Below are 23,346 nucleotides of genomic sequence, written 5' to 3'. Positions count from 1 at the left end.
TTGAACCAGAGTTCTCAGTACAGAAGACCTTGAAAGGTTTTTTAACATTACTCATAAATATAACTGAGTTTTTCTATTTGGGAAGCAATTTATTTTATGATTTTTACATCTATATCCAGGAGTGGACCTCCTTAGACTGGAACGATGATTAATGCCATGACAGAAATCGCCGATCCTTTTGGCCATAAGTACTAAATACACATAGATTATTTAAACTACGATACTCTTCAGTAGATATAAATTAAATATAATCCTGTGAATTAAACGAATTAATATATTTATTGTTTTAAAAGATAGAATACATTCTTTTTATTGTATAGTGTAGTAAAAATTAATAAAAAACAACTTAGTGTCAAGAAATAAGTCGTTGCAGTACGAAACACGTCTAAACATCTTTATTATTCTTTATTCAATAATTAGAATCATAATGACATAGAAGTATTACATAAACATGTTGTCGTTAAATCCTGGAGGGGGTAGGTGATCAGCGTCAGGAGGTGGTGGTCGACGGCCAGGCATTGGCCCTGCTCCAGGTGGAGCGAATGGATCAAAACGTGCGCCCGGAGGAACTGCCCCTCTGTGAGCATAAAGTTTTATTGTGTATATAAACTTTAACAAATAAAAAACTTTTGTTAATTTTCATTTTAACATACTGAATACCATTCTGTAATCCGACGCAAAATCAGCGAGTTGCCGTTTTGTTGCGGCAACTAGCCCGCAGAGACAAGAAAAACTTTTAGAAATAAATATAAGTACTCCGTAATTTAAACTTACTCCTTATAAAAAATATAAGAATATATAGTGACCGCTTCAAAATAGCATCATGATGATAGATGGCCACTGAAATGCACAGGCCTCACCCAAAGATTGCCACGATGACATCGCGCCTCTTAGTGGGGGCCCGCCCACACCGCGTTTACTGGCACGTATATGGAAAGTTTATATAACAAATTGCTGGTTTTGTTATATAAACGTATTTAAATATAAAATTTTAATAAATTACGTTAAAAATTCCTGTAGGTAAACCATTAGGAACAATAAAATTAATTATTATAAAACATCAATTATAATGTTGTAAATTAGGGATATATGAAATTCTTGTAAAACAATTCCACAATAAATAAGATATTTGTAAATTAATAAGTTTTATAATGATATCAAACCTTGGAAGCCCTCCAGGGATACCTAGTCCAGGATTTTCAATATCTCTTCGTGGTCCAAATGGATTGAAAATCATTCCGCCACCGCCAGGGGCAAAGGGATCCAGATCTGATCGTCCAACTGGTAGATGAGCGGGAGGCAGCTCCCTGATAAAAATAACTTAAGTATAAATGTTATCATTATCACCAACATTTCATCCGTAGGATAGGGGGAGATAGGCCGCTTTCATAGATTACCAATAGGACCAATTAGATGCAATCTGCGTCCTACATCTTTGGACAACCTTAGCAAGATTCTCTGTCCACCTTTCCTTTTATATTAAGATCTATGCTGTGTTGGTTCCTTTCATTCATCTACAGACCACATTCCTGATTGGCGCAATTGCATTGGCGAACCCATGACCCTCATGCCAATACTGAGACACAAGCTCATTTTTGATGACATCTGTCTTTGAAGATTAATTATTTGTCTCCCATAATTGCCATAGACTGATAATAAAAACAAAAATATTATTTCTCTTAATAATTATTATTAATTTAAATCTATAAGCGGGGTACATCATCATCATGATTATTATGTATATGCACAGTAATATTGTATAACAAATGCACATATCAATGTTGATGGATGGATTTTATTTCGTAACTTTACATGTATGTATAAATTGTAGCTTTCGTAATTAAAATATTTATATAATGATGGGCATTGAATATATAATTCACTAACATACTTTGCTACAGTGATTTTAAAATTTTCTGATCCCAACTCAAAAAATTCGTCATGAAAGATACCTACGATGCTAAGGTGTCTTTAAAATAGAAACACAGCAATCACTAGCAACTTTGCTATTAATAACTATCTACTTGCAATTTTTTGTCGAAGTCTAAATTTATAGCAATTTTGTAGTTTTTCCAACAGATAGGTCATTGAAATTAAATATCAAACAGGACCTGAATGATGCATCAGTTTAAAAATTGGTAGTAGGTTACCAAATAAACTTGTAAATCGTTCCAGAAAATTGTAAATGGATACATAGCCAACAAAGGACTAAAGTGTCTATACAAGATGTCCTATAAATCTATGTAAAGCTAAAATCGCATGATTGAGGACTTAGTGACTGACCTCATATCATAATAATTTTGAGTGTATTCTTTACTTTACTAATAAGGTAATGATTTTAAAAATATGTGACACATCATTTTATTATTATCATTGTCATAAGTAATATTCTTTAATAACTCCCTACATTGAATCTGATGGCACAAATATCTAAAAGATTTTTGCATGTTATCAACTATTGTATGTAAATCCACAGATTTAGTCACTGCCTTTTGCTTTACCATTCAACTTTTACTAAACATTTATTTATGGGACACTTATATATTAATACATTGCAAAATCGTAAAATTAATAAATAATATGTATTAATGTAGGAAATAAGTTAAAAAAATTCTTGATAAGTTGTACCATAAGTCCCTGTTGTCTGGATTTATGCAAGGTAATGGTCGAGGTGGAATCCTTAATGGATCATTGTTAAGTCCTCTGTCATTTTGATTCTCTGAAAATAATGTTTAAAACATAATTATACAAGCATGTACAATATAAGAAGGATATTCCTGAATCAATATTAAAGTCTATAAATCATCATTTTTAATTCACATTTCTCATTGTTGAACCTGCTAGTTAACAAACATTAGTAAAACTTAAATATCTACATGCATGAGCTTTAAAGAAAAACTAAAGTTGTCTGAGATAGATTAAATCATAATAAATTAACTAAAAATATTCTAAAGCTCCAATTAAATTACAATAAAATGCAAGTACACAAAGTACCTCTGCAAGAGGCTTATGTTTAGCAGTGAAAATATTTTAGCAAACAGATGCGGCCCGATAAGTATACACAAGATGTTTATGTGGCCTGCCAAGGATTTTCATAATTTCATTTATTCTATCGATTTTCTCTCTTAAATCTATTCTGATAAAATAAAGTATAATAAAATGCTGGTACATGCTAAACCGTAACAACAATTTAATACTAACTACCATCAAAACTGAGTGATTCATGATCAGAAAGCTGCATAAGTATTGCTTTTCTACTTGCATCAAAAAAGTGCCAAATTTCTCATTAAAATTTTTCAAGTATATTCATTTTTCCATTGACATTTCGTTTATTCCTATTTTGCATTAAAACTTGTATATTTTCTTAATATAATGTATATTAAAAATTAAATTTATAAGTTATTAGTGTTTCCAAAAATTTTTAAATTTACATTGGCCCATTGATTAAAAAGGTTGCTGACCACTGTTTCAGCTGGAATGATGATACAAAATAAAAAAAAATCCTTTGTAGAAAATACATGCAAATATGAATATTTACCTCTGGTAGTCTGTGTTTGTGCAGATGCAGTAGGTGTTTGAGTAATTATGTCAATCAGGTCCCTCTTAATATTAAACATAAGATCTTTATAATCAGGCATTAACTTGTCAATGCTTCCACTCATTGTCTTGACAGATTCTTCAATATTAACAGCTAAGTTGGAGACAGCCAAGTCATCAGATCTCTAAAAAAAACAAATAATTTAGTACCACCATTATTTATTTTATTAAATTTTAAATTGACAATCTGATGTTTTTACATGTGTCAAATAAATCTAAGTGTTAATTATTTCTTTTTATTTTAAGGGCTTTTCTTGATACATGGTGATTGGTTATAGCTGTAAATACAATGAAGAAATTTGAATTACCACATATTAACATTAATTATTGCAAACTTTGTACTACAAGAAGTTGATTGTCACATTCTATAATAGTTTCTTAAAAATCACTTCTTACAGGTCATTAGTATAAAATCTTTAATGGTTTTTACAAATAAGCTGTATAGCCCTTTAAGAGCTTATACACCCATTTTATATTTGTGTTTATTCTAGTGTTTTTTGACAAAGCTGATGAATTGTTTGTAAAGTTTCAGTTTAGTCTAAAATTATATGTGTGTAATTTATGAAGTTAGACTAGCTATGATTTTGACAAACTGAATCTAAACTCTTTTTAAAAAATATATACTTTTAATATACTTCAAATGTTTCGTTACTATATTTACCAATAAGTTGATAATAAGATTGCCATCAGTGTTGAGTCCATGAAGAATGTACAGTTTCTCATCCAAAACATATCTTAAAGTATAGTTGTCCTTATCATTCCAGCCATTGGGTAAAAGCTCAGATTTTTCTTCCTCGCCGGTGAGAGTACGCTGTAAATTAAATTAATCATTGTTAGCTGAACATTAGTTATAAAATTGTGGTTACTGATGATAGCAAATACCTCGTCTCCTATTCCAATACTTCTGAACCCTCTTTTTGTCAAATTCCAATGTATAAAAGCAATTAAGACATCGGATTTACGTTTTAAATCTTTCTCTACGGTCTTAAAAGTTAGGTCCCAACCAAATAGTGGGTCAGCAGCCATTTCTTTACGTCTAGAAAAAAAAACACGTTATGATTATCAATCTAACCGTGAAGGCAAGTTACGTAAGAGTAGAAAAAAATATTTTTTCATTTTTAACCTGAATATGGCGATTAAAAAATAGTAAATTAATATCAGCGATAGGGTTGTAACAAAATAACATGACTTGTCATTTGTCAATAAATAAACAACAATTTGACATATGTGACATTTGACAAAGATAATAAATACTGCTAAGCAAAAAATGACGACGTAAAGGATTAATTATTAGTTTTTGCATTTAAATGTCAATCTTAATCAAATCAAAAGCGCTTATTTTATACTTTATTAATAATAACTAAAAATTTGTAGGCAACAGTTTGGTTTCACTGATAGTTCAAGAAAAATTAAATATATAAATAAGTAAAGCTCTGAAAAATCATATATAATACTTAAAAAATAAAAAAGACATTATTACAATAATTTTAATTGTTCTAAAATTTGGAAATTTTGTTAACTTAACTACAAGTGAAATATAGTAAAACCGATAATTGTAACTTAAAATCGGAAAATCAATCTCTAGTAAAACTTGTCTGCATCTCTATAGTAGCGTAAAAACAACATGGCGAGCAGTGTCAACTCGGACCCGTCGTGAACATAACGTGAAATAATGAATTTTGTTGTTTTAGAATATGGGTGAATATGTGCAATAATTTATTAAACTTTGATGTGTAAAGTGTTGTGTTTTGAATATATTTGTGTATTTTAAGTGTGATAATGGCGTCGGATAAGATTAAAGTCGCTGTGCGGGTTCGACCCTTTAATAGGCGAGGTAAGCTGGTTTCGCATTGGTAATAAATAAAGAAATCTGCAATCGCACAGGTGACTACACGTACTCGGTTATATCTTGTAAACGAATTCATTTTCAGTGAGTGATATAGAAAAGAATACAGCTACTTGTTTTAACTTATACTTTTTAAAAATGAATAAAAACAATTGTTAGTTTTAAACAATTTTATCACTATAAATCAAATAGTACAGAATGTTTGAATTTTTTAATTACAGCAATGACAAAGGTTCTTTCATAATACGTTAGTAGTTAGATTAAAGAACCAATAAAAACTGTTTTTGACTTTGATTCTCAGCTGTAACCAATTAAAAAAGTAAAATGGTTAATTACGTTTCGTTTTTAATAATACAATGAAAATATTTATATCATTTTCATTAATACATGCAGAGTTCAATACTCTTGGTTAACAAAACTCTTCTGTCGTTTTTTGCTAAGCTTGACTAGTATTTGACTGCAGAATTAAAAAACAAAACATGAAGACTGCATTAATAAAATAATATCCATTTAAAGCTGTCAAGTATGTTTGCAATTTGTATAATGAAAAAATGTTTTGAAAAAATGTTTCATCATTATTTATTCAATAAAGTAAATAAGTTTCTATTGTTTCCAGTAAATAAATAACATTTTGTAGTAATAAATGTTTAGGTACATTATATATTTTATTTTGTATGCCATCATTTTGATGTATATTTATGAATTAATACAACATAACAAGATGTGCAAACATTACCAAATTTTTTGGTCCGAATATTCAAAACAATGTATTATTATGGCTACTCAAGTCTATTGCAATCTGAAATTCAAACTGATAGTTTATTTTTTGTCAAAGACATTCAGATATTTTTATGTTTGAACAAAAACACATATTTTTATATCACACAACAACACTTACATGCTGGTATTTTGAACTGGGATCTATAAATTACTATGAAAACACATTCTTTTAAGCAGTAAAGGAGTTGTAGCTCCTTAGTAATCTTTTATTTAGCCAAGGTTTGCAATGTATTTTGAAATTAGTTTTATATGTAGTAAAATCTATTAAAAATTTGTTTTATATTTAAAAATTGTTAGTGCAGCTCACAACACAATATATATATATATATATATATATATATATATATATATATATATATATATATATATATATATATATATATATATATATATATAACAGTTACCTTTCCAAATACAATACTGTTTTTTAGTAATTTTTTCAATGCAGATATAAGGATAATAATTGAAGACATCAAAAACAAAGACGGTACATAATTGCAGATCATTAAGCAATTGCTTAAAAAAAATATAAAGGTACTAACTTGCATCTGAGTTGCAGACTGCTGATAATATGAAAGTTCATCATATATTTGTTTTGAATTATGAACAAAGATATTTTTTAAGTGTATATTTAACAAAATATTATTTATATATCTACCAACTAATTGTATAATTACAAAACTGAGAAATAATCAAGATATTGTTTTTACAACTGTAATTTTTTGTATTTTTCATTGTAATTTTGACGTCAAGTCTCACATTAACAGTGTTCTTAAATAAGTGTAAAACCTAAATTAGGCACTCTGGTCGTGTTTCGCGAGATCATTCGCGATTCAGTTCGCGTAATGTTTTCACAGTTACTTTAACTTTCAGACAACAGTGTCCTTTACCTGGATAGAGAGGTTTCGATAACGTGCTTTGTTTTACGAAATTTTCTTTTGAAAGTACATTTTATGTTAACAAAAACTAGTTATTTTTTATTTATTGTTATCTAATATGTATATTAATTATAATCTGAAGTACATAATTATTTAAACATTGAATTAAAACACGACGTCAAATATAATATATAGCAAAGCATTTTCATAATTAATTGTTTAAGCCTGTGCATTTTAGGATAGAGTAGGGTTAGGTATATTTTAGAATATGTAAAAACGAAACTAGAAGATTGTAAAAATTTGTTTTGAAAAATAAATTATTATGTTTTAATATAGTCGAAAATATTTAAAAAAATATTCAGACAAATATATATTATGTGAATAATAACTATAGTGGTATAGCGAATAATGTGTTCTGATTTTTACCACATCATACATATCACGAAGGAGCCTTGCCGGGCTATATAAATTAAAAAAATGTAGTAAACATAATAAATTAAAATAAAATAAAGTCGTTAGGAATTTTTAGGACGGTAAAAGATTCTAGTCAAAATAAATAGTATTTAATAAAAACCTGGCAAACTGTTTGATGAGTGAAGGCAAATTCATAAGGTCAAATTTAAAACATTTATTTATTTCTTTACAGCTGATAGATCCATACAAGTGTTCATAGACACACACAACACCACCACCGTTAATACCTACAATCAATTAGACTTATAGACTTTCAACATATTAGAAATATTTCTAAATGATCACAGAATAAATTCGATATTGCCAAATTAAATAGTCTTGCCATATTAATTCTATTGGCAAAACGCTAACAAGGGTACAATGGTGTAGTGGAACCGGATTCGAGAGAAGCGCAGACGTACCGATCGGCCTCGAGCTGAGTCATCTTACAGCCCGCGCGCACGCGAGGCAACTTTTTATTGCGCGATTTTTTAAAAGGCAAGTGCAAAACGACTGAATTACACCGGCCATATCGCTGTGTGCTCGTTACTTTTGGATCAGGGCGCTGTTCGATAAATCAATCTCTTGATAAAGCGGCACTCCATATTTTATAAGTATTGCGTTTGGCATAGTGATTTCTTTATTTATTGCTTACATAGATACATACATAACAATATACAAAATTACACAGTTAAACCTATGATATCTACGTATATAAAAGATTAATGAAGAGAAGAATTCAACACAAAATATCAGCCGCAAGAGCAATAAAAAATATTTTTTCTAACTATAGCTCATATGTATACAGAATTTTGGCCTGAGATATTTTTTTGCGTGTTAATTACCAAAAATGAATTTTATGATTTTACACCAACAATGGCAGTGCGGGCCATGCGAAGCGGGCGGGCGATAACGAGTCTATCTGAAGAAGTAAAAATGAATGGCCAAATGTTACGCAAAACTTCAGAACATTTTTTTATATTTTCGTTACATCACAACGTAATTTTTTTTATGGAAAGATGATGAAAAGATAGTAAAAATTACATTTTCCGTATAATCCATAGAGCAAATTAAAACATCGTATCTTCCTAACATGTGATATAAATCGAAATCATAAAAAGACTTGTACTTGATATTTTTTGTAAGACATTGTGCAACAATAGAAATATGTCTACGAATTACTAAACTTAATTTTTGTAATTAATCATTGTTTTTTTGGCACTGGTCGGTCTAACATCTCCTGAGGGAACAAGTGTAGAGTAGATTAACGATGGTAGTTGTGTTTCGCATCGTTTACCGCACGCGCATTTATCAGCGGGCTGGCTGGCGGTGTACTTCATTGCACGACTACTGCTGCATAGCGAAAGTAGCTATATATTAGTTCCTTTCTTAGTTAGGATGGACTTCCGCGGGGTAACCTCTAACTCTATTAGATAATCAGATTTTTGTTGTTAACATGACGTTATTCATATCAAAACTAAGATATGTTAATACACCTATCCCCCGATTTACACGGTAGAGGTAAGTTCCTGAGAAAAACGTGTAAATCGAAAATTAAAAATTTTCAAGTCAAAACCGTGTAAATCGAAAAGCTTGCAGAAAATGCATAATTTTGCTATTTAACAGTTGTGATGTTTTTTCAATATTTTAGGTGTACACAGAAAAAGTTTTTTTTTTCGGAATCGAAGGTTCGAATTCACTTTCATCACTCGAAGTTATTTGTGCCGATTCGATGTTTGAAGCAGAAATATTTACATAGTGAGAGATGGTAATAAAATCGGTTATTAAAACAAAAAAAAACTTATTTGGAAAACCATGGAAAAACGAAAACGTGTAAAACAAGTACCGTGTAAATCGGGGGATAGGTGTATTATAGGTTTAGCATTTGACAAGGAAGTGTGCGGCCCACATAGCGCACAGATTTTGGGATCTTGAGGTTCCATAGTGTAGTCATAAGTCACAAGGTAGTCAGGCGTCCTTTGTTAAGGTCGTCGGAGGATACAGCCAGATCGCACCCGACCGGTCATTTTGAAAATCTTTGGCCGAGACCTATGTCCAGTGGACGTCTTATGACTAATAAACATAAAAGATAAAATTCAATTATTCAACATTGAAACTTTAAACGGAACTCTTATTGATTGTCAACTATACTATATACTTTTTATTTTTGACATTGCTTCGCAAGATGCTACAGTTGTGAATAAGCAGGAAGACATTCCATAACAAATCCGAAATGATGACGATTAATATTATGTTCGTTATGTTTTAAAGTTGATCACTAGAACATTTGACAGCTAGTTGTATAATAATACTACAACAGTATTATAGTGCTACGTAATCGTGTAATATCCTATTAGTAAGCATTTATCAAGCCGCTCCGATGCATAGTTGTCGCCGTTATCGTAATTATGTAAGTACGTCGTAACGGAAATGTATATGGTTCGCTTGGCGATCTTCGTATATGGTATTAGATTGTTCGTTGGAATTTCATTGTTTAAAGAATTGTAATCTTCATTCGAAGTTTATAAACAGAATTTAATGTTAAATTATTTTTTTCTCATTAATCACTTTCTCATATAAATCGTCGTGGTCGTGGTAAAACATGCCAATCTCCGGTACAATTATCCTCAAAGTTTTTTTCCTGTGCTCTGAAAGGTTTAAGGAGTCGTGCATAGCGGTATAGTACGCTTTTCAAACTGCGTCATTCCAACCCTTGTTAATTGCATTCCCGTGAGATCAATTAAAGTTAAAAACATCAAACTGTGCTACTGTGAAATGTTACAGTAGCAGAATATATTATATTATAATCATCATCATTATCATGCCACTAAATGTCAATTGCTGGACATAGGTCTTAAATTTCCAATGGAACCGGTTGGGCGCGGCCTTCATTCAGGGTGTCCGCGGACATTGACAAGGTCGTCTGTCATCTTGTTGGTGGACGTTCTACGCTGCGCTTGCCGGTCCGTGGTCTCCTCTTCGCCGTTTTACCCCATAGACGCCCACTTCAAGGCGTAGGCCTCCCCGAAAGATATTTGTGGGTATATACCATAATCGCCACGCTTGGCGGGTTGGCGATCGCGATGTGGCATTATGGTACGCAGACGTTGCTGCCCATCTGAAAACCTGTTTGTAAACAGTGGAAATCTTATATAATTAATGCACAAAGTGTGAATTATATAAGATTATTTTACTCGAGAATTCCAGAATCGCAAGGTTTCGGAGTATTGATAAATAAAAAAATGATTATTTTTAATATTTAATCATTTTAAGCAACTTCAAAATCAGTGCAACTTTTATCACAGCGAATACTGATGCGACATTGTAATAGGTATATTCAAATTATTATGCCCGCTTTTATAAAACATGTCTCTCTTGAGTTTAATATCAGCGCTGTGTTCCTTTGACGTGTATTTGCAAAGTGAGTAAAGGATGCAATAACAATGACTGCTATTTAGAGCTTCAAAAGTCCCAAGAGTGACTTTTGTATGACGTGCGTCGAATGCAAATTATAACAAGCTGCCTTTGTGAAAATACACTCATCGAACTTACAAAGCCTTACAGAACTGTATATTGATAATTAAAAAAATATGATAAAGATAACATCTTCTTCGACAATTTGTAGTTATATCTTTAAATATTTACTTTCATTAAAACTACACTTTAACTAATGATATTTGATATATTTTTATGTTGAACTGATAGTAAGTGATACTTTCTGGCCGTTACAACGCAATGTCATTAAGAAGAAATGAAAAACCATCTGCGTTTGCGTTTGTCACATTGAGAGCTGGCACATCTCTTTATAATGCCACTGATATAGCTGTACTCCGCCTTAATAAAGTGTGACATGGTGGGGGCCAAAGGAAAAAGAACATGAGAACCGCCGCCGCGAGCACAAGCAGCGGACTGACGAAACTGAGCAGCTGATACTCCACCTCGTCTCGCCGCGTACATACATGCGCGGTACAGAGGTTTCGGTAATATTGCAATGCAGTGCTTTTACTGTTCTATATCAACCACAGCACCTGCAACACTTTACACACGTTCTACATAACAAAAGAAAGGATCAACCACCATTGGATCCGGATCTCTCTTTGGCTCGCCTGTGGTCCACGCTGCCGTACTAACCTGAAAGCACACTCCAGCAACACACCCCGTCAAAGCTCTACCGCGTCCCCGTGCAACTAGTAGGCGCCACGCCAGCTTTTAGTTTTTAATTTTAAATCTAGTTCACGGACCCTTCCGCTCCGTGAACTCAGTATCAATGAAGCTGTAAAAGCCTTAGGGCTAACAGCATTAATATCTTCAGAAACAATACAACAATACTGTTCTATACTAGTCGGCCAGAATTAATACAAGATAATGTACAAATTATCTCATTGCTGAGTGAAACTTAGTAATGATGCGTTCACATGCATGCCGATTTATGTTCATTGTTCCTATGTACATTACAATTTGTAGTGTTTTTGAACTGAATTCTGTTTAATCTATGAATTAGTGTGTTAAACAAAAACAACGCAACTAAAGAATTTCGACGCCATTTTCGTTAATAGAGAAGACGATGGGAAAAAACACACGCACATATACAAAAAAGATAAAGAGAGAATATAGAAGGTTTAGTTTTATTTTACAAATGTTGAAGCCTTCTAAAAGTGTCCCACAATTTCACTGGCTTACAAAAAAGCAGAGGAAGAGCGTTTTATTAACTGTTCGGTAAACTATATATACTTAGCTCTTCAAATCGGAACACTTATGTTTGTGTTTACACTGTTTGATGCCTAGTATAAAAACATTTTTAAAATGACACTAGTAAATGGTAACAGTGACATGAATATTTGGAGCTTCAAATGTCACGTGATTTTTGTAAATATCGAGTTGTAGATAAATTAACTGTTTGTATATACTTTTATGTACTAGATGTAAACAAATATGATACATTAAGAAGTACTTATCGTTTTATATTGTTAAATATATCATATACAAGATATATAGCATTGTTGGTGAGAGGCATGTTCAAATTTAAGTATTAGGGTAAAAAATAATGTTAAGTATTATGTATATAAAAGATTAAAATGAAAGCAACGAATTGACACGTCTGGTACTCGGCTCCTGATTGTAGTTTTAGCCTATACACCACAACAAGGCATAGGTTTACTTCACATATATATTTGAGGGAATATATCATTATTTCCACCTTTAGTAGGCAGGCGCAGTGTTGTGCTATTGTGGGCAGGGGACTCTGCTGCCCGTGCTCTGGAAATTTGTTTTTGAGCAGTTTCAATCCTATATAATTAATGCACAATGTGAATTATATATACGATTTTATTCATGAAATAGAACCTGCAACCTAGATTAACACTTCCAATACGGCTTTGGATCAGATAGTAAAATAGTCAAAGAGGTGTTAAAAAAATTTATGAAAGGAATTCATAGAAACAAAAATTTACGAGAGAAAAACAATTCGTCATCTATCATAGCGTCTGGTTGGTCTCGGAAATATATAAACAGTTTCCTGCTAATTTTCTCACGTAACATTCTCCGTTGATTTTCTGTGAAATATAGAACGGTTTTGTTTCTTTTATCAGTTAATAGTCATTATAACAGAAAATTCCTTATACATAGAAAAGTTGAAAGATTTGATCAGTTGACCCTGCTCACGCGCCGCGAATCATATTTGTAATCGTAAATAGCCGGCACTAAGTGATTATCCTCAATTAACATTCAAGTTCTACACTCGACCGACGTGCGATGAATTCGATTCAGCGTAATAGCTATCTAGTTTCGTGAATCGATTCGATATAATATACGGAATGCGTCTAATGCCGTCATTTGATATTACGGTTTGTATTGATAAGACGATAAGCGTTCCGTGCTTAACTTATCGGCTTTGAAGTGAAAAGAAATAAGAATGAAAGGTTGTCTGGACTTTTTTAAAACGTAATTAATTACGTTACGGTTGATATATCTTTATTATAATTTTTCGTATCGGCTAATTTCGTCATAAATCGACAGCCCATAGACGCCTACTACAAGTAATAGGTCTCCCTAAAAGATTTCGATAATCGGTCTTGCGCTGCTCGCATTCAACAATTTTCCTATTAGTTATTTTTGGTTTGTTTCATTGGGGAAGAGACATGCTTACACAATAATCGTGTAAAATGTAGTACACGTCGATTGCCTTGTATCGTGTATAGTAATAAAGAGCAATCTGACATTGTTTACGTAGCACAATGATAACTCATATGGTCAGAGTGCAAGTACGGTGACAAGTTGAAAATACTTCTGAATTAACAGTCTTTTGCCTTGGTTCAACCACGTCCGTACCGCGTACAGTAGCTGAAGCAAAACACTCCGCCGAAGATCGGCAAAGATGGCGTATCATAGTGCGACAAACTTTCTAAAAAGAGCAAGGATTGCCAGAAATGACGGATAGATAGGACGCAAGGAGGAGTTGGTCTCATGGCTTATGGTGCATCGCTTGCGTGCAGAAGGCATCTACGATAAACTTCCTGGTCGATCTGTCCTGGAATTCGCGCTTCATAATTTGCATATGCGGTTTACTTTTGTCAGTATGCATCAGCCCTAGGTTTGCTTGGGGCAGCCATGGTTATGTTTTCGTTTTATTCGTTTTTTCGATTTAAATATCTTTAGTTTTGATTTCTCGAGTCAGTTCACGAGGGCTCAAGTAAGCTAACTTAATGAGAATTTAACTTATGATTTGTATAACAATGCTCTTATTTAAGATTTGTATATTAAGACGACGTGTCCAAATAGCTCCATTTATAGACCTTTGTTTATAGCAACGGTGGTGACCTAAGAAAAGAAATACTGTATTAAGTATGATATGACGACTCACCTATCAGAAATAGATTTTAAATACCGAGTCGTAAGAACGAAAGTAAAGATGGTTTGTCAAGTTGTAAGTATAAGGGTAGGAGGATTTACATTTCTTTTTAAAATAATAAATGAACGATGCTATTGTTGTGATGTAATTTATTACAAAACCCAAATATGGTGATTAAACAAATTAGACAAAAACACGTTTTTAATTTCAAACTATCCGCAGACTAAACGCTGTATTTTCCGGTTTTAAATTTATCGATATTACGTCAACTTTTGCCATTGACGAGTCGCGGATTGCTGCTAACCGTTCAAATTAATCGTCCTTGACGTGCGGCGTGACTGCCTCTTTGTTGATGCCCCATTCATCTTAAAACCTCTTTATGTGATATTGAAATACTTTTGTCATTTTTTTCTGAATCTAAATTCTATTATGGGCATTAATACTACGGTTCTCTTCCCTTATTAGTTTATTAATGTTAAAATAACCGTCTGTAAGAAACTATTTAGTTTACACTCTTAGTTATCACATCAAACTTAATAGACCCTCAATATACTGCCTTCTTCTCTTCATGTCAGTGCGCTCATCACAAACACTCGTTAAAAAGTGTTACTGTCGCGGTGATACCGAGACTAACGCACGCTTCCATAAGCGATTAAGTCTCTAATGCCTTTTCCAAGAATACCCTACATTATTTACTTACTAGTGTAAAGGTACCCGCATTTAAATATATAATCATATTCATTATTCATTTTAGAATTTTATTGCTTGCTAATTTTAAGCAATTAACAATTTTTTTTAAAGATCATATTAGTGATCTTAGTCACATCATTAATATTTTTTTAAATATCCTCCGTCCATTAGAATTCGAACGTGAAATACGATACTTTAAAAACAAGAAATTTCATTAACATAAAAAACTAGTTCTTTTAAATTGTTTAAAAATAAATATAATTTATATAATCTTTCATTGAAGAGAATGCTTTAGCGGAGAAATATAACAGAGAGATTGTAGTGCAATTTTTCTTAGTTCATTCCTTTTGTTACAGAATTAGAGTTGGGGACACAATGCGTCGTGGAAATGGAGGGACAGCAGACTGTTCTGCAATATCCTCAGTCAGCACACGATAAAGAGAGGTAAGAAATATGAAAAGATTTTTGTAACGAGCCTGAATAATGCCATCGAAAATTCACACTTTCTGGGTCAGCCATTTTTTAATTTTACTTCAAAAACTTGTCTCAATTCTCGTTTTACTTTACGTAAATACTTTTGTATCGGAATGGGATACATTTTTTTGCAATACTTGTATAATTCAAGAGTATTATTGAATGTACTCTAATTTCAACTTTTTTAATTTAGTACTAATTTATAATTAAAATCTACTTTGTTTCTACAATATGCAGAATTGTATATAGGTGTTACAGTTTTAAAGGTAGTAAAGTATATAGCTCATTTGCCGTGAATTAATGTATGGTACAACGTATCCTAAAATCAATGATTTCAGAAACAATAAATAACGTAATGAAAACATAGAAAAAGTTTTTTCAAAATTCTGATCACTGCATATTAAATGTGATTATTGTTTGCTATATGTCCGTTTAGGTTTACTGCTAGAATTTAATACCTGACTCATTTCAATAGATATAGTAAATTAATGTAATATATTACAAAGTGATCACATTGTATAAGATGATTGGAAACAGGCGTAAAGCTTTTTGAAGAAAAATTAGGTATACATTCACCACTTAATAGCTTTCACACCTATAACCAATCACCCGGTACATCGCTTCCCACAACCGCAAAGTATTTATAATTTCTCCGAGACATTCGCGTAATTTAATTTTAAATTAAACGAAGCGGCGTGTACAAAATACACTTGAAGAACCTTTTGCGATCCACAGTAGGAAGTTACGGAGCGAATAACGAAATGACCTTAGTAATTCGTCCTTGTCCCAGATTTAGCACGCGATATAAAGGAGCAAAGGAAGTATAAGGTTACTACTATTGCACGAGTTACACTCGTCTTGTTTTGCAAAGTAACGTTTTAATTTATTTAGCGCCTCGAGTTTCAGTTACATTGGCAAGGTAATGACGAAATTAATGTATTTTTACCTTATCAAACCTTTTAGCAACAAAGGTCCTTGATGTTTCGAATGTCAACTTTATTTACCGTTAAAAATCAAGAAATCCTCTAATCTATTTGTCCTATATCTATAATAATACAGTACAAATGTGATAAAAATTGTATTTATTGATAGCAGCAAAACCAGATAATGATTACATTATTGCGAAAATGTTTTTATTTATCTTTTGAGGAGGTTTATATCGGACGGGACGTCTTGTTTGAAATTATGATTAAATTAAATGCTTAATCTTACATGGTTTGGCTTATGTTAAACTATGTATGGATAAAATTATTTTCTTTACGAAACTAAAAGAAATCTATAATTTCAATTAAAAAAAAAAACAGAAAAAATAACATTGAAACTTGCTACACAATTATTATGAGATGTTATTTTAATATAAACTTCAGCACTAAAAATGTAAATTACAATTTTGTTAAAGATTTACATCGTTGTCATGGGTATATTATTATTTTAGCCGCAAGGGCAATATTCACTTTACGATTAATAAATATTATAGTTAATATCATTACGCGTGAACATGAAAGATGGACTGACATAGTCAAGGTCGCTGGAAGATCTAGATGCAGTCGTCATGGCGATCCAAGCCTATGCCTTGCAGTGGATGTATTTATGTTAAATGCTAGTTCGTTATCAGCCACGTCAACAAAATGAAACTGTTTATATATTTCTAAAATTAAGCATTGGTGGGCGATGATTCGCTTAAATTATTGGTGTTATCGTGCGATCAGCGCGGTGTAACGGCATCGCGCCGCCGAGACGCTCTGATTATCGCTTTGACCGCCGCGTTATGCAAGCGCATGCGCTTGTTCTTATCCCTCAAATGAGAAATATAACAGTTAAAATTTAAATTCGAGATATTTTTATTCAACATTTTTGTTGATTATTTTAGCATAATCTTCAAGCTATTGATCTGCTGAGAAGAGCCGGCCAGAAACTCAGCAGTTGCTCATTTAATGAAAATTAAAAAAAAATTACGTATACGCTATAATATATACTATGAAAACGATGGTTTGTTGACACCAAGAGCCCATTTTAATATATATTAGTATTGCGCTGTCCAAACCGCTTTAACGCTCTATAGGAAAGCGTGGTGAGATGAAGGCTGATAAAAAATTACACGAGTGCCGTCGCGAGAGTCTGACGAAACAAAGTGTGCGATACTTCCCTTCGTCTCGTCATATTTTCGTTCTTTATGTATTTCGAAATGTCTTTTAATTTACTGACCACATATATAAATACTAAAAGATGTACGCGTAACTTTTAAAGGAATACGCATATATTAATTAAATGTTTCCAATAAATATAATGTCTTAATAATTCCTAATATAATCTTTTAATTTCCATTTTTGCAGACGTTCGAAAAACGTGTGTTTGCGGCTCCCAAAAATTTTTATAATTTTAAAATGACTGACTATCGAGAAGATTGTCTACTCTTGGATTGTACCATCAAATCTTTTTTATTTTCTTTAATAAATATTTTTGCAATATTTTTGACACTGATAATAAAATAAACATGCGGAATTGTAATAATACTTGTATATTTTAGTATGTAAAACGAAGCTCTGTTAACTATACGTCTTAAATTGAAATTATTGTAATTATCCTATCACCTGCCATGTTAAGTAGTATTTATGGTAATGTTTGTAATTATTACAAACCAAATGTAATTCGAAAGTCTTTTTGTGTTCAAGAGATATCGTTATAAGAACTTTACATTGACTATACCTAAATATATAATATTTTATCAAATATAATACATACAAATGAACATAGTATTATATTTGTTAATTCACGAGGCCTTGGTACTGTTGATTTGGCGCTAGTATTGTGAGCAAATAGAATAATATAATAGTTTGCTTGATGTTTTGAATTGTCATAAAAGTTTTTTAATAAATTGCCCTATGTAACAATGGGGGTACACGTGACATCTTGTCAATGTCGTCAGTAGATCTTGGATGTAGACCGCTTCCTTGTGTTTTTATTGTAAATCAATGGGAAAGACTTATGCCTATATGTGAGAAACAATTTACTCTGATATTTTCTTCGAATTTCTGTACATTTTCCATTACTATTCTTAAACTTCGTCTTCTTGTTATCGCCACTTTTGAACGTAACTTATGTTATGAAGACGCGTTGCCTTCACATCCATTTATATCACACCTTTATGGGATTCTATCAATGTCTATGTCAAACGTGTTGTTTACATATATTTTGCATTACATATATCTTTTGAAATAATGTTTAACAGACATAAACTAAAAAATGTTGTGAACCAAATGAAATAAAAAAACTACTTATGTTATTTGATTTACAACTCGAAATATACACCAATCTACTTAATACTTAAATTACCTACCAAAAAATGTATTTCCTAAAATATAGTAAATACAACTTGCATTATTATTTTTTTAAATTCGATATTTTTAAAAACTCCTTTAAAATTTTGCTAACATATAAATTAGCAGAGGCCATTTCGTTACTATATGAGCAAAATCTGTAAAGAAAAAGTATTTTTTTATTGAAATAATGTTGACCCAATGAAGTTGGAACAATGTTGGATTTACAAAACTATAAATTTACGTCAATTCTATCGTAGCATTACGATTAATTTATATTGAATATTTCAATAAGTATTAGAGAGAAATCTCAGCAGAATCAAAGATTGAAAACGCATGATTTTTTTATAACAACATTCAGTTCGTAACAACTTTAAAATAAAGACTGTTTAGTCAGCATGTATAAATGAAATAATATTACTCACCTCGACGGCCATTAGCGAAAAAGTATAATTATTAGAACGTATAAGTGAAGTAAACTCATGAGTTGATGAATTCATTATCAAAACATATCTTTGTACCATTCCCGTTAGAATGTAAATATTGTGAAACTGCAACGTTTCGACTCGCAGCGCGTTGCAAAATCTGTCTAATTACCTGTTGTAATTAAATTAACACTTAGTGCGAATGTGTGCTCCACTTGATAGTTTCGAACAAAGATTCTTTGTGGAAAATCTCTTCATGAGGTAATTTCAAATAAATTATTAAAAGCTATATAGTCTTTCGGCAGTCTTTGGAGCACAAAAACCCCAGCGGTGGAGAACTGAAACTTGAACGCAGATCGCGGGATCGATTTCGGGATGGAATCTTATATAATTCATACTTTGTGCATTAATAATATAAGATTGGCACTGCTCACAAGTTCCCAGACGATGTGCGGGTGCTTTCTCTGCATACCGTAATACAACACTGATCGCCAACTCGGTCTGCTAGGCGTGGCGAACATTCGCTTCATAGATATCTTTTGGGGGAAGCCATGCCTTGCAGCGGGCGTCTATGGGCTTATGTAGTTTTAAATGCCAGATATAAAACATAGAAAATAAATAGCATATGTCGTTTATATATTTATAGGACATTCTTGTGAAATGTTTTTTTTTTATTTATATTGTCGACAGTTTCACACAAAATTCAACTTTTGGACAACGCGTCCTATGTTAGTCTTTGTACAGGTGATATTTAGCGTATATTTAGCACACAACATGAACGATTTATTTCGTGAAAAATTTTCTTTTTGTTTTATCTCTCTTAGGTTTCTTTCTTTTCCATTCAGGCGTCTATTGCAGTCATCAAATAGTAGTTTACATTATTTTTTGGTATTTGATGGTGTAAACTTTTATAACTTTCAGAGCTTAGTCGTACTCATGGCGGATGCGGATTTAGTGAGATAAAACCTTATGCAAACATACGTAAGCACGGCTTTTGATTTGATTGTTGTAATTAACACTGATGTGGTGTTAACCAGGACTTTGGTTTACAAAATCTTTTCGTCAATATATTTTTGTCAACGTCATAAGTCTGGGTGTCGTCCTTCAAGGTAAACTTATTTACAAACATTATATATATTTTATAGACTAGAATCTTAATCTAGAACAGGGAAGACGGGTACTATTTAAACTATATTGGGTAAGAGACCTCTTTTCGAAAATTGACTTATATCTTAAAAATCGAATCCCTAATTTTGTCAACATATATATAAATTTATATATATAAATTCATTATATATATATATATATATATATATATATATATAAATTTCGCGCTTGGTTCAGCGAAGTTGGTATTATTTATTCATAAAATATAAAACAAAAACAAAAAAATTACGTAAAGATACTGAAGTTGGTAATTACTACTTGAAAAAAAAAACATTAACGTCTCAAAGAGTAGATTGAAATATAATAAATTATAGTTTCTACTAATATGTTGGTTTCGTTCATCCCCAGTTGGTACATGTAATATAAGCAATACAGTATTTTGAATATTTCAAATTAGAAGTTGTTCACTTTTTTAGACCTTATCGAGATCAGTTTACATTCATGTCAACCCCTGAAGAACTGGTTTTAGATATCAACCACTTTGAGATTCTCCGCTCTAGCATGCTTATGTTTTAGAAGTATACGGAAAGTGTAGCGCATTATTATGCACATTAAAATAATTCCATGCATAGTTTGGTTATTATATAGTTCTAGAATTCGAATATAAGGCTGTCGGGACGAGGCGGTTGGCTCAAAACTTGCCGGGTCACTCCGCTCTTTAGAAACTCCGACGAAACTCCAATGCCCGGCCCGTAATCTATAAAAATAAATATTTCACGTCAAACTCTATGTTCTGTCTGCGGCCAGTGAACGTTGTTGTTTTATACCGGGATAGGCAGATTTACTCACTTTTCTTGTCTCGGTTTTATTACGTAAAATGTAATTAATATGTCGTCCAGTGTGTAATATATCGCTTTTTTAAATTATTATACTGTAGTAGTTTATGGAATAAATAAATGATGTCATTTTGTTGGTAATACGAGGTGTAATTTTCTCTATTAGAATCCGTTATTTAATTAACAAACTAAGCTGCTTTATGAATGCTTAACTTTTATTATCAAACGTGGTAAAAAAAAATGGCAAATAAAATTGTAAAGAAAATATTTATCATTTTATATAAACGATTTGTATAATTACCATCTACGGTTTGAATAAAAAATTATGTTTTTGCTACGGTCGCCAAAAGTTATTGGCCTGTGGCAGTCTGATAAAATTCCTTTATTATTGCCTTAATAATAAACAAAGATGATTGTCACAAAGAAATCGTCGTTTGATTTGGCATCCCTATTTTTACTTAGTTTGCCTATTATTGATTTTATATTTCTATGTATTGTATTTGTTTTCCGTAACAAAAGAATATTGTTTTCACTATATATCTGCCTCGTGTCATAACGAAAATTTGAAAAATATAATAAGCCGAATTAGCCGACCAGTTCTCGAATATCGCTCAGGATCACATTATGCATTTAATTTTTGTCTATTAGTAATTTAGATGTGTTCTTTTATGAATATCTTTGGAAAAAGGTATACGTGGGAAATCTTTCATATATTCTTTAGTCATTACTTCTATAAATTGTACTAGATAAAGTTTTGTGTGCTTTTATTTTTTTTTGATTGCTAAAATCATAAATTATTACACAAACTTTCGTTTTCACATATTTTTTAGAAATGATTTTTTTCTATTTGTTATCTCTTGTCAAATATGGCACCATTCTCTTTGCCCAGCTGTGCGCAGGCGCGAATATTCACAACCATATATTAGTCATATTATTAGAATACGAAAATGATGTGCATTTGGAATCGCGTGCCAGACCGTCGATCACGGCACGCCGTGTCGTGCTTGCCGTGACTAGTGTCCTATTGATTGACCCAAATGCGTTGCCTCCGCAAACAATTTTTGTTCAATTTTTTTTGATTGAACGTAGTCTTTGAAATATTTAGTCTTTTACACAATAAGCAGGCATTTTTACTATTTTTTAAAATTAAATATGCATTCAGTTTCATTAATAGCTCGTAAACACGCTTTCAATGTACGAATAATTACCATGTCTGTCTCCAAATACATTATATACGAGGAGTGGCCAAGCTCCTTGACAGTTCGAACCATTGTTCGAAATTTGACATTTTTGGCGCGTTGAAATAAGTAGGTTATTTAAATTTAAATATCGAAATAATTCGACAATCAATCGGAGTCAGAAATAATTATTTAAAAAGCCGCATTTAGCTCGAGGGCCGCAGTTTGGCCACCCCTGTTATATAAGTTTTAAAAGTAAGAAAAAGTAGTTACTTAGCGCACAGAACAGATGACCGCTAGGACTTTAAGGTTCTGGAATAAAGATCACCGACTGGCAGGTGCAGCTAAGAACGTCTACCCATAAGGTAGACCCTAGTTGAAGTCGTCGGAAGACGTTGGATGCTGGCTGCTTGCAATCGTTCCTATCGAACATCTATGGGGAAAGCCCATGTCCATCAGTGAATATTCTGCGACTAAAATGATGATGATATGTTTTATAAATATTTTAGGAAAGTTTTATTTTTTAAATTGAATTTAATACAGCTTATTTGTTTTTTATTTATATGGCAGACTAACAGTTGTAGGTATTTATATATAGCAATGGTGTTGTTATACTAACAGCCTATTAAAAATTTTACTCCAGTTTTTAATGCTAATAAAAGGCAGAGAAATTTCTATTGCCAATTTTAAGACCTTATTTAAAAAAAATAGGCATAAACACCTTTCTGAAGAAGCGGGTGGAAAAAGAATCGAATATCGATTTAAAGCGACTTAACGAATAAACAACAAAATGAAATCATGTTTCAATATAATTACTTTATTTCATTTATTAGTGAAATCACTTACTTTCTTAATGCTATATATAATAATCTATAAGTATAAGCACAGTAAGTGATATTATAAATTAGCGAAACAATG

The 23,346-nt window shown here is 31.8% G+C and overlaps 2 protein-coding genes across 2 annotated transcripts in view; one reads left to right on the top strand and one right to left on the bottom strand.

The window, feature by feature from the left end:
• Positions 1-254: 254 nt before the first annotated feature.
• LOC137926926 (proteasome inhibitor PI31 subunit-like) lies at positions 255-4,803 on the bottom strand. Its single transcript, XM_068770666.1, has 7 exons — positions 4,721-4,803; positions 4,480-4,633; positions 4,259-4,408; positions 3,539-3,722; positions 2,629-2,719; positions 1,164-1,307; positions 255-577 (listed from the first exon to the last, which is right to left on the bottom strand). The coding sequence occupies exons 2-7, from the start codon at positions 4,621-4,623 to the stop codon at positions 442-444; spliced, it is 849 nt and encodes a 282-aa protein (XP_068626767.1). The 5' UTR covers positions 4,624-4,633; positions 4,721-4,803; the 3' UTR covers positions 255-441.
• A 450-nt stretch (positions 4,804-5,253) lies between these two features.
• Khc-73 (Kinesin heavy chain 73) overlaps positions 5,254-23,346 on the top strand; it is a 184,268-nt gene continuing 166,175 nt past the window's right edge. The window contains exons 1-2 of the mRNA XM_068770894.1: positions 5,254-5,431; positions 15,448-15,535. Coding sequence (XP_068626995.1) covers positions 5,377-5,431; positions 15,448-15,535 — 143 coding nt within the window. The 5' untranslated portion in view covers positions 5,254-5,376. The remainder of the gene's footprint in view (positions 5,432-15,447; positions 15,536-23,346) is intronic.

Source organism: Battus philenor, unplaced genomic scaffold (assembly GCF_028537555.1).
Source record: "Battus philenor isolate CCGP_79_NKW_IND1 unplaced genomic scaffold, ilBatPhil1.0.hap1 SCAF_3, whole genome shotgun sequence".
Classification (NCBI taxonomy): Eukaryota; Metazoa; Arthropoda; class Insecta; order Lepidoptera; family Papilionidae; genus Battus; species Battus philenor.
This window is presented reverse-complemented; position numbering and strand designations above follow the sequence as displayed.

Excerpts from the sequence above, each read along its gene's own strand:
- LOC137926926 (XM_068770666.1), bottom strand. The coding sequence starts at position 4,623 with ATGGCTGCTGACCCACTATTTGGTTGGGACCTAACTTTTAAGACCGTA. Across the intron at positions 4,409-4,479 it reads GTATTGGAATAGGAGACGAG|CGTACTCTCACCGGCGAGGA; the intron begins GTATTTGCTATC and ends TTTAATTTACAG. Across the intron at positions 2,720-3,538 it reads ACAAACACAGACTACCAGAG|AGAATCAAAATGACAGAGGA; the intron begins GTAAATATTCAT and ends CATTATTTTCAG.